This window comes from Scyliorhinus canicula, unplaced genomic scaffold (assembly GCF_902713615.1).
Source record: "Scyliorhinus canicula unplaced genomic scaffold, sScyCan1.1, whole genome shotgun sequence".
In the NCBI taxonomy this organism is placed as follows: domain Eukaryota; kingdom Metazoa; phylum Chordata; class Chondrichthyes; order Carcharhiniformes; family Scyliorhinidae; genus Scyliorhinus; species Scyliorhinus canicula.
The window spans coordinates 358,565-371,734 of NW_024056036.1; the positions used below are offsets into that span (position 1 = coordinate 358,565).

Here is a 13,170-nt window from a genome sequence, read left to right on the forward strand (position 1 = left end):
CACTGGGACCCGAATCGAACAGTCCGGGAGCTGGTTTGTTCACTGAGTTCCTGACACAACCATTTCCCCCAAATGACCAGAAGGATGAGGTGGGCCATTTCTCTCAGTTTGTTGCTGACTTTCTTATCCCGTGAGTAGTTTTTATTGTCCAAGTCTCTCACTGTTACTGTCTCGGTGTTAGTCTCTCTCTGGAATGTTCCAGAGTCACCAATCATTTCACCAGCATTAATCCTCGGGCTTTTTGATATATTTTTACAGGTGTCCAGTCGGATGTTGTGTTGACTCAGCCAGAGGCAGAGACTGGACGTCCCGAAGGCTCCCTGACACTGACCTGCAAAACCAGCGGCTTCAATCTTGGCGGCTACAGCATGCACTGGGTCCGCCAGGTTCCCGGCCAGGGGCTGGAGTGGCTGGCTGCCTACTATACTTCATCCTATCAGTACTACGCCTCAGCGATTCAAGGCCGATTCACCGCTTCCAAAGACCTTTCAAACAGCATCTTCTCTTTGGCCATGACGAACCTGAAGACCGAAGACACCGCCATCTATTACTGTGCTGGATACCACAGCGAGAGGAACCAGGGCTGGACCCGCACAAGAACAGCTCGAGAGGGAATTCAACAACGTCCATCGTAACCTGAAGGTCAGTACTTGTTTTAAATGTAATGTTAATATCAGTGAACCAGATTCCAAGCTGTCCCCTACAAAATTAGTCTGGAGAAAATGTAATCGTAAAATCAAACAAACCAACGTACTTAATGTGGTGAGACTTTAGCTAGTGTGTTTATCTTCTCTGATAACAGTTGTAGCAATGTCTAAATATAATGTTATCTTGAATATGTCTGTTACACGGAGGAGATCTTTGTGAAATGTTGCATGAATTCTAAACGTGATCAGAATTACGCATCTATTTGAAGTGAATATTGAGCAGCAGGATTGAACAGAGAGTGAGTGCAGTTTTTGTGCGGGTGTCTGTCACTGTGACTACATCAGTGGGTCACAGTGCTGTGCACAGCGACATCCTCATACAAAAACCTCAGTGATAGAGTTTGTTCAAATTGGTGTCAGCACCACAGCAGATTGTCAAAGAAAACGCAACTTAAATCAAATAATAGGTGAAAGTACCATTGCTGTAAAAAAAACATTAAAATCTTCATTTCATTAGTATTATTGATCATATTATATCAGGGGTATTAAAAGTATCCCAACTCCTTTTACGATTAGAACAACCAGTCTAGGTTGAAATATCTCACTTGTTCACTGCTGGGCGATTCGGAATCACGTTTTTGAGTGAACAGTGAAATTAAATCTCTGTATTTTAGTTAACAGGCTGCCGCAGTATTTGACACGCTGTGTCTCACTGTGATACATGGGTGGCACAGCAGTTACTGTCAATACAAAAAGCCCCTCAGCACTAATTCACTGAGGCTGGCTCAGTGCTCGCTTTTACAATCCAACTTTATTTACGGTGAAATATTATTTATGTTCAAATCTGTCGAATGACATATTTCGATATTGATAATTATGCGATAATCATCCAATAATCAGTAGAAGTTTTGAATGACATGCGCATGTGTTACTCTGTGATATATGAAACATTCGGGTCATTTGTGAAGTGTGAGCGATATCCACAATATAATTATAATCACAGGAAGATCCATCGTGACTTTACTTTGCCTCTGGTTTGTGAATATTAAAAGTAATAGTGGATTTCTGTCTATTTTGTGCAGGTGCGGTTATTGTATGGAGCTGCCCAGGGAATGTGACACTGTGACATCTTGGGCTACTGGGGACAAGGCACCATGGTGACGGTGACTGCAGGTAAGAACCATTCAATTATTTACTAACTGTTTTACTTTAGTCGTTGTTTCATATTTTGTCAGTTTTAAAAATTCATTCGTTCACTGAAATGTGGTTTGGTGGATTCTGTATTGAGATGTTTTGCAATGTTTCATATGATTCTACTGAAAAATGTTATAGAATTAAGCGATTTTTGACAAAAAGATGCTGCTGAGGGATACAGTCCCTGGTTGTTGTAGTGTGGTGTTTATTTTCTGAGGATACAGTGTGTTGGGTTACTTTAAATACCTAAAAGTTGTTATTAAACAGTTTGGCGTTTCTGCAGCGTCTAATCCAGGTTGCATCTGATGGCTTTAAATTTTATCACCTGATACAACATCTACTGATACTGTTTGAAATATTACACAATATTAATTAAATGTGGCAAAGTTCCAATCTTGATTTATTGAACATAATCTACGTGCTCAAAATGCCGGTGGCAATGTTACATATTTCTGTTTAATTTAATATTGTAATGAATTCGTTTGGTGATGAGCTGATTGGCTGTATATTTTATCGAGGTTTTGCTGCAATGTTGCAATTGGTTCTGTTGAATGTTTTTGTCGAAGTGACTTGCTTCTCCATAAAATGAGTTTCAGCCGCTAAATGATGTGATTTGATGTTTTCCTGCTGTGGAGATTGTGTGTCTGGGCGACATTGAATCTTTAAAAATTGTGAAAAGATTTGGCGTTTCTGCATTGTTCCTGCATTGTCCCTGCATTGTTTCTGCATTGTTCCTGCATTGTTCCTGCATTGTCCCTGCATTGTCCCTGCATTGTCCCTGCATTGTCCCTGCATTGTTCCTGCATTGTCCCTGCATTGTCCCTGCATTGTCCCTGCATTGTTTCTGCATTGTTTCTGCATTGTCCCTGCATTGTTTCTGCATTGTTTTTGCATTGTTTAAACTCGGTGACATTGAGCTAGCAGTTACACGTGTTCTCGTTGAATGCCAACAGTCTAAGCGTTTGAATGTTTTGAAGTAAGACTGTAGACAGACAATCGGCTGGTTTTGGGAATTAAGAAAAAAATTAAGATATAAAGATAGAACAAGTTTTGAATTTTAGTTGATAATTACAGAATAACCCACGGTTTACAACAATCATTCAGAACCTATTTCAGAAACTGTTGATTAACAATTTTGAAAATTGCAGGGTCAATTGGTGCAATTTAAACAAATCAAATGCGGTCATATAACATATCAACCAAAGATGTTTTTATATTAATATCATTAATCATCAATAACCTTTCACAATTCAGCTGCAATTTGCGCACTATTAACATGGCCGGAAAAGTTTATAGGTTGGGAACATTTCTTGATTCACTTAAATCGGAATTTTACATTGCAGTTGGGCAATATATGGATCCAGTTATAATATTCTTACAGTGCGACGCAACTATATAATTCATTCAATTCCATGTGTAGTTGGATAGCAAGATAATTGGCATTAATCTGATCATGTGGAAGTGGCTGACGTTCAAGGAATTGTTCATATGGTTCGACTTGAATTGTCGGATGGTTAACTGCATTTGGCGAGTGATTGAAAAGTAAAGGCTTGAAATTCAAATAGATAAATTTAATCACAGAAGGTAAAAATTAGCTGGACAATAAGTAATAACATCTTGTCTCAATTTCTGTGCTGTACATAGGATAGAATTATAGGAAACAGAAATGGCAAAATAGAAGAATAGATTTGATCTGAGCCTTGGTTAATCCTTATTAAATATTAAATTTAACAGAAAATCTCGACTTAACTTGTACATTATATTTGAGTGCTGCAGAGGATCTGGATGAATTGTTTTCACTGTGGTTTACGCTGATTATTTCGGATCTCCTTTAATGAAGCATTATTTTAATAATTAAATTGCTTGGATTGTCTGAATCATTCAATCTAGGAAACATCTTTATTGATCCCAAACTGCCAGGGGCATTATTTATTTATCTATGTAGTTTCGCGCGGGAGTCCTGCTTTAACAAGCAGATGATGTTACATGTCCCGATCGCAGTTACTGCGATGTCAACCTGATTAAAAATATTTAAAATACTCCACTCATAAGTTTATCATGTAAATTACACTCTGAGAATAAATGGAATTTAAGATTTATAAACATGCTCTGAAATATGCATATTGAACATTTTTGTAGGTTAAAAGAGTGTAGTTGGAGTAAAGGTAAAATATAAAATTAATTAGATTCAATTAAAAGTAATAATATTCTTTATTATTGTCACAAGTAGGCTTGCATTAACACTGCAATGAAGTTACTGTGAAAATCCCCTAGACGCCACACCCCAGCGTCTGTTCGGGCACACAGAGTGTTCACCTAACATGTCTGAATACTTCCACCCAGAAATTCAACATTGTATTCTTTAACACTGCTTAAGATTGAATTAAATTGTTTAGCAAAGTTCCAGGCAGAAACAAGTTTGAATTATTTATTGTTTTAATATTGAGTACACATCGCCTCATGGAAGAACTAACTGACAATTAACAATAAATTACAACATGGGAGGGGGGGGCTTTGCCCCCGACGATGTCGCGGGCACTGATCTCTCTGATCCTGAAGCGGGATAAGGACCCCTTGCAGTGTGGATCATACAGGCCTATCTCGCTCCTCAATGTTGACGCTAAGTTGCTGGCGAAGATCCTGGCCACCAGGATAGAGGACTGTGTGCCAGGGGTGATACATGAGGATCAGATAGGATTTGTCAAGGGACGGCAGCTCAACACGAATGTGCGGAGACTACTAAATGTTATTATGATGCCGGCAGTGGAGGGGGAGGCTGAGATAGTGGTGGCGCTGGATGCGGAGAAAGCATTTGATAGAGTTGAGTGGGGGTACCTGTGGGAGGTGCTGGAGCGGTTCGGATTCGGGGAGGGATTCATCAAGTGGGTGAGGCTGCTCTACGCGGCTCCGATGGCGAGTGTAGTTACCAATGGAAGGAGATCGGAGTACTTTAGGCTCTACCGTGGGACCAGGCAGGGGTGCCCCCTGTCCCCCTTGCTCTTTGCACTGGCGATTGAACCTTTGGCTATGGCGTTGAGGGAGTCAGGGAGATGGAGGGGTCTGGTGCGGGGTGGGGAGGAACATCGTGTATCGCTGTATGCGGACGACCTGCTGTTGTATGTGGCGGATCCAGAAGGGGGAATGCCGGGGGTGATGGAGCTGTTAGCGGAATTTGGGGGCTTCTCGGGCTATAAGTTAAATTTAGGCAAGAGTGAGGTATTTGTAGTACACCCGGGTGATCAGGAGGAGGGAATCGGGAGACTCCCATTTAAGAGGGCAGTGAAGAGTTTCAGATACCTGGGGGTGCAGGTGGCCAGGAGTTGGGGGACTCTCCATAAGCTTAATTTTACCAGGCTGGTGGAGCAGATGGAAGAGGAATTTAAAAGGTGGGACATGGTGCCGCTATCGTTGGCGGGTAGAGTGCAGTCCGTCAAAATGACGGTTCTCCCGAGGTTCTTGTTCCTTTTTCAGTGTTTGCCCATCTTTATCCCGAGGGCCTTTTTTAGAAGGGTGACTAGCAGCATCATAAGCTTTGTTTGGGCGCATGGGACCCCGAGGGTGAAGAGGGTCTTCTTGGAGCGGGGTAGAGATGGTGGGGGGCTGGCGTTACCCAATCTCTCGGGGTATTATTGGGCGGCCAATGTGTCGATGGTGCGCAAGTGGGTAATGGAGGGGGAGAGGGCAGCATGGAAACGGATGGAGAGGGCGTCCTGTGGCGATACAAGCCTGGGGGCCCTGGTAACGGCGCCGTGGCCGTTCCCTCCTACGAGGTGTACCACGAGTCCGGTGGTGGCGGCTACCCTCAAGATTTGGGGGCAGTGGAGGCGACATAGGGGAGAAGTGGGGGGCTCGATGGAGGCTCCATTAAGGGGGAACCATAGGTTCGTCCCGGGGAACATTGATGGGGGATTTCAGGGTTGGCACAGAGCGGGCATCAGACAGCTGAGGGACCTATTTATTGATGGGAGGTTTGCGAGCCTGGGGGAGTTGGAGGAGAAATTTGGGCTCCCCCGGGGAACATGTTCAGGTATCTGCAGATAAAGGCATTTGCTAGGCGGCAGGTGGAGGGATTCCCTTCGCTTCCCGCGAGGGGGGTGAGCGACAGGGTGCTTTCGGGGGTCTGGGTCGGAGAGGGGAAGATATCTGATATCTACAAGGTTATGCAGGAGGCGGAGGAGGCGTCAGTAGAGGAGCTGAAAACGAAGTGGGAGGGGGAACTGGGGGAACAGATCGAAGACGGGACATGGGCTGATGCCCTGGAGAGGGTTAATTCTTCCTCCTCGTGTGCGCGGCTTAGCCTCATCCAATTCAAGGTGCTGCACCGGGCCCACATGACTGGGACGAGGATGAGTAGGTTCTTTGGGGGTGAGGACAGGTGTGTCAGGTGCTCGGGGAGTCCAGCGAACCATGCCCATATGTTCTGGGCATGCCCGGCACTGGAGGAGTTCTGGAAGGGGGTGGCGAGGACGGTGTCGAGGGTGGTGGGATCCAGGGTCAAGCCAGGATGGGGACTCGCGATTTTTGGGGTTGGGGTGGAGCCGGGAGTGCAGGAGGCGAAAGAGGCCGGTGTGCTGGCCTTTGCGTCCCTAGTAGCCCGGCGAAGGATCTTGCTACAATGGAAGGATGCGAGGCCCCCAAGCGTGGAGACCTGGATCAATGACATGGCGGGTTTCATTAAGCTAGAGAAGGTCAAATTCGCCCTGAGAGCGTCGGTACAAGGGTTCTTTAGGCGGTGGCAGCCTTTTCTCGACTTTCTGGCTCAATGATAGGGTACGGGGACAGCAGCAGCAGCAACCCGGGGAGGGAAAAGGGGAGGGAAAAGGGGAGGGAAAAGGGGGGGGGCCGACAATGACTATGTTTGTTTATTTAATTTTAATATTTTTAAAGTTCTTTTGTTGTTCATTAGGTTTGGGGGGGTGGGGGGATGTGATACATGCGCCGATACGGTCTGGGGGTGTCACAGTTATTATGGGTTATTTTGTTGCATTTCATTGTTTGTCGTTATGTTTTATATTTTCTGTAAAAAATTCCAATAAAAATTATATAAAAAAAAAAACAATAAATTACAATATAATACTCCTGCTAATTAATTAAATATTAATGACCTCCGACAATTGATTTTCAGACTGTTGCGCAAAATATCAAAGCTGTCAAAGAATTTGAAATTGTATCGAAAATGTATTTTGCAAATAATACGTTTCTTTACTCGGATGTTTCACCTCGATTATGTTGTTGATCAAGTTTAATTAAGAAATTAGATACATCAGGCAATCGGTTTTAAATGTGAATGTTTCCCAGTTTTTTTCATTCTCACCATGTCCCTGAAACTCTGTTACTCCCCTCAATCTGTAATATTTGATACGCTCATTTTCAGCAAAATTCTGTTTTGCCCAAATTTCGAAATTTGAGAAAGAAAGGGACAAATAGTTGAGGGAGTTTTCAGATGATGATCAATTAATTTCGAAGAAGTTAGAGAATTATTGTTGTGGTCAATTCTGCTGATGATCAATCGGAATCAAACAATTTGAATGAATTTGGCAGGTTGAACAGATCTATCTGCTGAGAACCCGATTGTTGCACCGTTTGTGTTTGTTCAGTTTCTGTGCGCGGGGTCATTGTGTTGGGATCAGGAACCTTCCTGACTGGTTGTAAACCTTCTGCTTCCTTCTCCTGTATTTCCCAGTGAAATTTGATTTCTTTAAAAGGCTTATATCTGTGAGAAATGTGAATCTTTAACTTGGTGTTTGATATGGTGCCACAGATATTGCTCTCACACCCACACACAAACACATTGTCAAACACACACAGGTTCTTTCCCCCCCCCCTCCCCCCCCCCCCCTCCACCCTCATCTGTCTGCCTCTCTCTCTCTTACTCACACACAAACAATGTCAAAAATCTTTCTCTCCCCCACACACAGGCTCTTTCTCTCGCTACCACACACACACTCTCTCTCAAACACGCAATGTATTTCACAAAACCGTTCTCTCCCACACACAAACACACAGACACGTTGCTAAACACACATGGGCTCTCTCTCTCTTTCTCTTTCTCTGTCTGTCACACATACACACTCAAACACACACTGTCTTTCACAAGATATTTCTCTCCCAAACACGCACTTACACACACATTATCAAACACACACAGTCTCTCTCTCCCTCTCTCTGTCTCTTCCCCCGCCCTCTCTCTCTTTCTCCCTTTCTCTCTCTCCCTCCCCCTCTGTCTCGCACACTCAACCACAGTTTTTCACAAAATCGTTATATCCCCACACGGAGACACCGACACACAAACACATTGTTAAACACACGTTGTCTTTCTCTCTCTCTCTCTCTCTCTCACTCCCTCCCTCTCTCTCTCTCTTTCACTCTCTAAACCCCCTCTTTCTCTATCTGTTTATCTCTCTCTGACACACTCAAACATACAGTTTTTCACAAAATCCTTCTCGGCACACACCCACACACAAATACACTGCAAAAAACACAGTCTCTTTCTCTCTCTGTCTCCCTCTCTCTCTCCCTCATTCCCACACACACACAGTCTCTCTCTCTCTCTCTCTCCCTCATACCCCCCCCCCCCCCCACACACACACAGTCTCTCTCTCTGTCTCTCTTTCTCTGTCTCTCTCTCTCCCTCATATCCCCCCCCCCCCACACACACACAGACTCTCTCTGTCTCTCTCTCTCCCTCATCCCCACACACACGCACACAGTCTCTCTGTCTCTCTCTCCCTCATACCACCCCCCCCCCACACACAGTCTCTTTCTCTCTCTCTCTCTTTCTCTGTCTCTCTCTCTCCCTCATACCCCCCCCCCCCACACACACACACAGACTCTCTCTCTCTCTCTGTCTCTCTCTCTCTCTCCCTCATCCCCACACACACACGCACACAGTCTCTCTCTCTCTGTCTCTCTCTCTCCCTCATACCCCCCCCCCCACACACACGCACACAGTCTCTCTCTCTCTGTCTCTCTCTCCCTCATACCCCCCCCCCCCCCACACACACACAGTCTCTCTCTCTCTCTCTCTCTATCTCTGTCTCTGTCTCTCTCCCTCTCCCTCATACCCACACGCACACAGTCTCTCTCTCTGAATCTCTCTCCCCCTCATACCCCCCGCCACACACACACAGTCTCTCTCTCTCTCTTTCTCTCTCTTCCTGTCTCTCTCCCTCTCCCTCATACCCACACACACGCGCACACAGTCTCTCTCTCTGCCTCTCTCTCTCCCTCACCCCCCCCCCCCCCACACACACACAGTCTCTCTCTCTTTCTCTGTCTCTCTCTCTCCCTCATACCCCCCCCCCCCCACACAGACACACAGTCTCTCTCTCTCTCTTTCTCTGTCTCTCTCTCTCTCCCTCATAACCCCCCCCCCCCCCCCCCCACGCACACACAAAGTCTATCTCTTTCTCTGCCTCTCTCTCCCTCATATCCACACACACACCGTCTCTCTCTCTCTCCCTTTCTCTCTCTCACACACACACACGCCATTCACTCAAACACAGTCATTCTCTCCCACACACCCACACACACATCCATTCTCAAACACACACAGGCTCTTTCTCTCGCACAAACACATCCACACTGTCTTCCAAAAAATCTTTCCCTCTCTCACATGCGCACAAAGACAAACATACTCTCTGACACACACCAACACACACAGGAACAAGAGCCCTCTCACACACATTCTCTCTGGCAGACAGAACCAACCCTCACCCAGCCTCACTCACCCACACTCACCCAGCCTCACTCACCCACCCTCACCCAGCCTCACTCACCCACCCTCACAAACCAACCCTCACCCAGCCACACTCACCCGCCCTCACTAACCAACCCTCACCCAGCCTCACTCACCCACCCTCACTAACCAACCCTCACCCAGCCTCACTCACCCACCCTCACTAACCAACCCTCACCCAGCCTCACTCATCCACCCTCACTAACCAACCCTCACCCAGCCTCACTAACCAACCCTCACCCAGCCTCACTCACCCACCCTCACTAACCAGCCCTCACCCGGCCTCACTCACCCACCCTCACTAATCAACCCTCACCCAGCCTCACTCACCCACCCTCACTAACCAACCCTCACCCAGCCTCACTCACCCACCCTCACTCACCCACCCTCACCCAGCCTCACTCACCCACCCTCACTAACCAACCCCCACCCAGTCTCACTCACCCACCCTCACTAACCAACCCTCACCCAGCCTCACTCACCCACCCTCACTAACCAACCCTCACCCAGTCTCACTCACCCACCCTCACTAACCAACCCTCACCCAGCCTCACTCACCCACCCTCACCCACCCACCCTCACTCACCCACCCTCACCCACCCTCACTAACCAACCCTCACTCAGCCTCACTCACCCACCCACCCTCACCCACCCTCACCCAGCCTCACTCACCCACCCTCACTAACCAACCCTCACACAGCCTCACCCACCCACCCTCACTAACCAACCCTCACCAGGTCTCACTCACCCACCCTCACTAACCAACCCTCACCCAGCCTCACACACCCACCCTCACTAACCAACCCTCACCCAGCCTCGCTCACCCACCCTCACTAACCAACCCTCACCCAGCCTCACTCACCCACCCTCACTAACCAACCCTCACCCAGCCTCACTCACCCACCCTCACTCACCCACCCTCACTCACCCACCCTCACCCAGCCTCACTCACCCACCCTCACTCACCAACCCTCACCCAGCTTCACACACCCACCCTCACTAACCAACCCTCACCCAGCCTCACTCACCCACCCTCACTAACCAACCCTCACCCAGCCTCACTCACCCACCCTCACACAGCCTCACCCACCCACCCTCACTAACCAACCCTCACCCACCCTCACTAACCAACCCACACCCACCCTCACTCACCAACCCTCACCCACCCTCACTAACCAACCCTCACCCACCCTCACTCACCAACCCTCACTAACCAACCCTCACCCAGCCTCACTCACCCATCCTCGCTAACCAAACCTCACCCACCCTCACTCACCCACCCTCACTAACCAACCCTCACCCAGCCTCACTCACCCACCCTCACTAACTAACCCTCACCCAGCCTCACTCACCCACCCTCACTAACCAACCCTCACCCAGCCTCACTCACCCACACTCACTAACCAACCCTCACTCAGCCTCACTCACCCACCCTCACCCAGCCTTACTCACCCACCCTCACTAACCAACCCTCACCCAGCCTCACTCACCCCCCCTCACTAGCCAACCCTCACCCAGCCTCACTCACCTACCCTCACCCGGCCTCACTCACCCACCCTCACTCACCCACCCTCACCCAGCCTCACTCACCCACCCTCACTAACCAACCCTCACCCAGCCTCACTCACCCACACTCGCTAACCAACCCTCACCCAGTCTCACACACCCACCCTCATTAACCAACCCTCACCCAGCCTCACTCACCCACCCTCACTAACCAACCCTCACCCAGCCTCACTCACCCATCCTCACTAACCAACCCTCACCCAGCCTCACTCACCCATCCTCACTAACCAACCCTCACCCAGCCTCACTCACCCACCCTCACTAACCAACCCTCACCCAGCCTCACTCACCCACCCTCACTAACCAACCCTCACCCAGTCTCACTCACCCACCCTCACTAACCAACCCTCACCCAGTCTCACACACCCACCCTCACTAACCAACACTCACCCAGCCTCACTCACCCACACTCAATCACCACACTCACTCACCAACTCTCACTCACACTCACTCACACTTACTCACACACATTCAACCAGCCCACTCACACTCACTCACCACCCTCACCCACCCTCATTCACTCTCACTCACTCGCCCACCCTCACCCACACTCACACTCACTCACCAGCCCTCACCCACCCTCACTCATTCACCCTCACTCACCCTCATTCACTCTCACTCACTCACCCACCCTACCCACACTCACACTCACTCACCCTCACTCACCAACCCTCACTCACACTCACTCACCCACACTCAACTACCCCACTCACACTCACTCACCCTCACTCACCAACCCTCACTCACCCTCACTCACCAATCCTCTCCCACCCTCACTCACTCACACTCATTCACCCACACTGAATCACCCACTCACACTCATTCACCCCCACTCACCCTCACTCACCAACCCTCACGCACCCTCATTCACTCTCACTCACTCACCCACCCTACACACACTCACTCACACTCACTGACCCTCACTCACCAACCCTCACTGACACTCGCTCACCCACACTCAACTACCCCACTCACACTCACTCACCCTCACTCACCAACCCTCACACACTCACTCACCAGTCCTCACTCACTCACACTCACTTTTTCACTCACTCCACACAACTTAATTCACTCCCCTCACTCAACCAGTCTCACACACCCACCCTCGCTCACTTTTCATAACTCACCCACCCTCACTCACCCACACTCATTCACCCTCACTCATCCACCCTCATTTACTCAACCCCATTTCCCCGCCCTCACTGAGCCTCACCTTCATTCACCTACCTTCACTCACTCAGTAGGCCTCATTCACACATGCTCACTCACACACTGTCACTCACTCTCCTTCACTCATCCACCCTCCATTACTCACGCAGCCACATTCATGAAGCTCAGCTCACCCAAACTCTCACTCAACACCAAACCGCCCACCCATGTATTTACATGATGTGGCGATGCCGGCGTTGGACTGGGGTGAGCTCAGTAAGAAGTCTGACAACACTAGATTAAAGTCCAACAGGTTTGTTTCAAACACGAGCTTTCAGAGCGCAGCTCCATCCTCAGGTGAGTGAAAAGGTAGGTTCCAGAAATATATACAGACAGAAATCTGTATGCATGTTTCTGGAACATACCTCTTCATTCGGGCAGCACGGTAGCATGGTGGTTAGCATAAATGCTTCACAGCTCCAGGGTCCCAGGTTCGATTCCCGGCTGGGTCACTGTCTGTGCGGAGTCTGCACGTCCTCCCCCTGTGTGCGTGGGTTTCCTCCGGGTGCTCTGGTTTCCTCCCACAGTCCAAAGATGTGCGGGTTAGGTGGATTGGCCATGCTAAATTGCCCGTAGTATCCTAAAAAGTAATGTTAAGGGGGGGTTGTTGGGTTACGGGTATAGGGTGGATACGTGGGTTTGAGTAGGGTGATCATTGCTTGGCACAACATCGAGGGCCGAAGGGCCTGTTCTGTACTGTCCTGTTCTATGTTCTGTTCATCTGAGGAAGGAGCTGCGCTCCGAAAGCTAGTGTTTGAAACAAACCTGTTATACTTTAACCTGGTGTTGTGAGACTTCTCACTGAGCTCATTTATT

General features: G+C 48.4%; 1 gene segment (V, D, J or C); it reads left to right on the top strand.

The window, feature by feature from the left end:
• Positions 1 to 13,170, top strand: part of LOC119961730 — a 25,010-nt gene continuing 11,840 nt past the window's right edge. Inside the window, 3 exon segments of the C gene segment in view lie at positions 1 to 130; positions 259 to 591; positions 1,785 to 1,820. Of these exon segments, the coding sequence occupies positions 73 to 130; positions 259 to 591; positions 1,785 to 1,820 (427 nt within the window).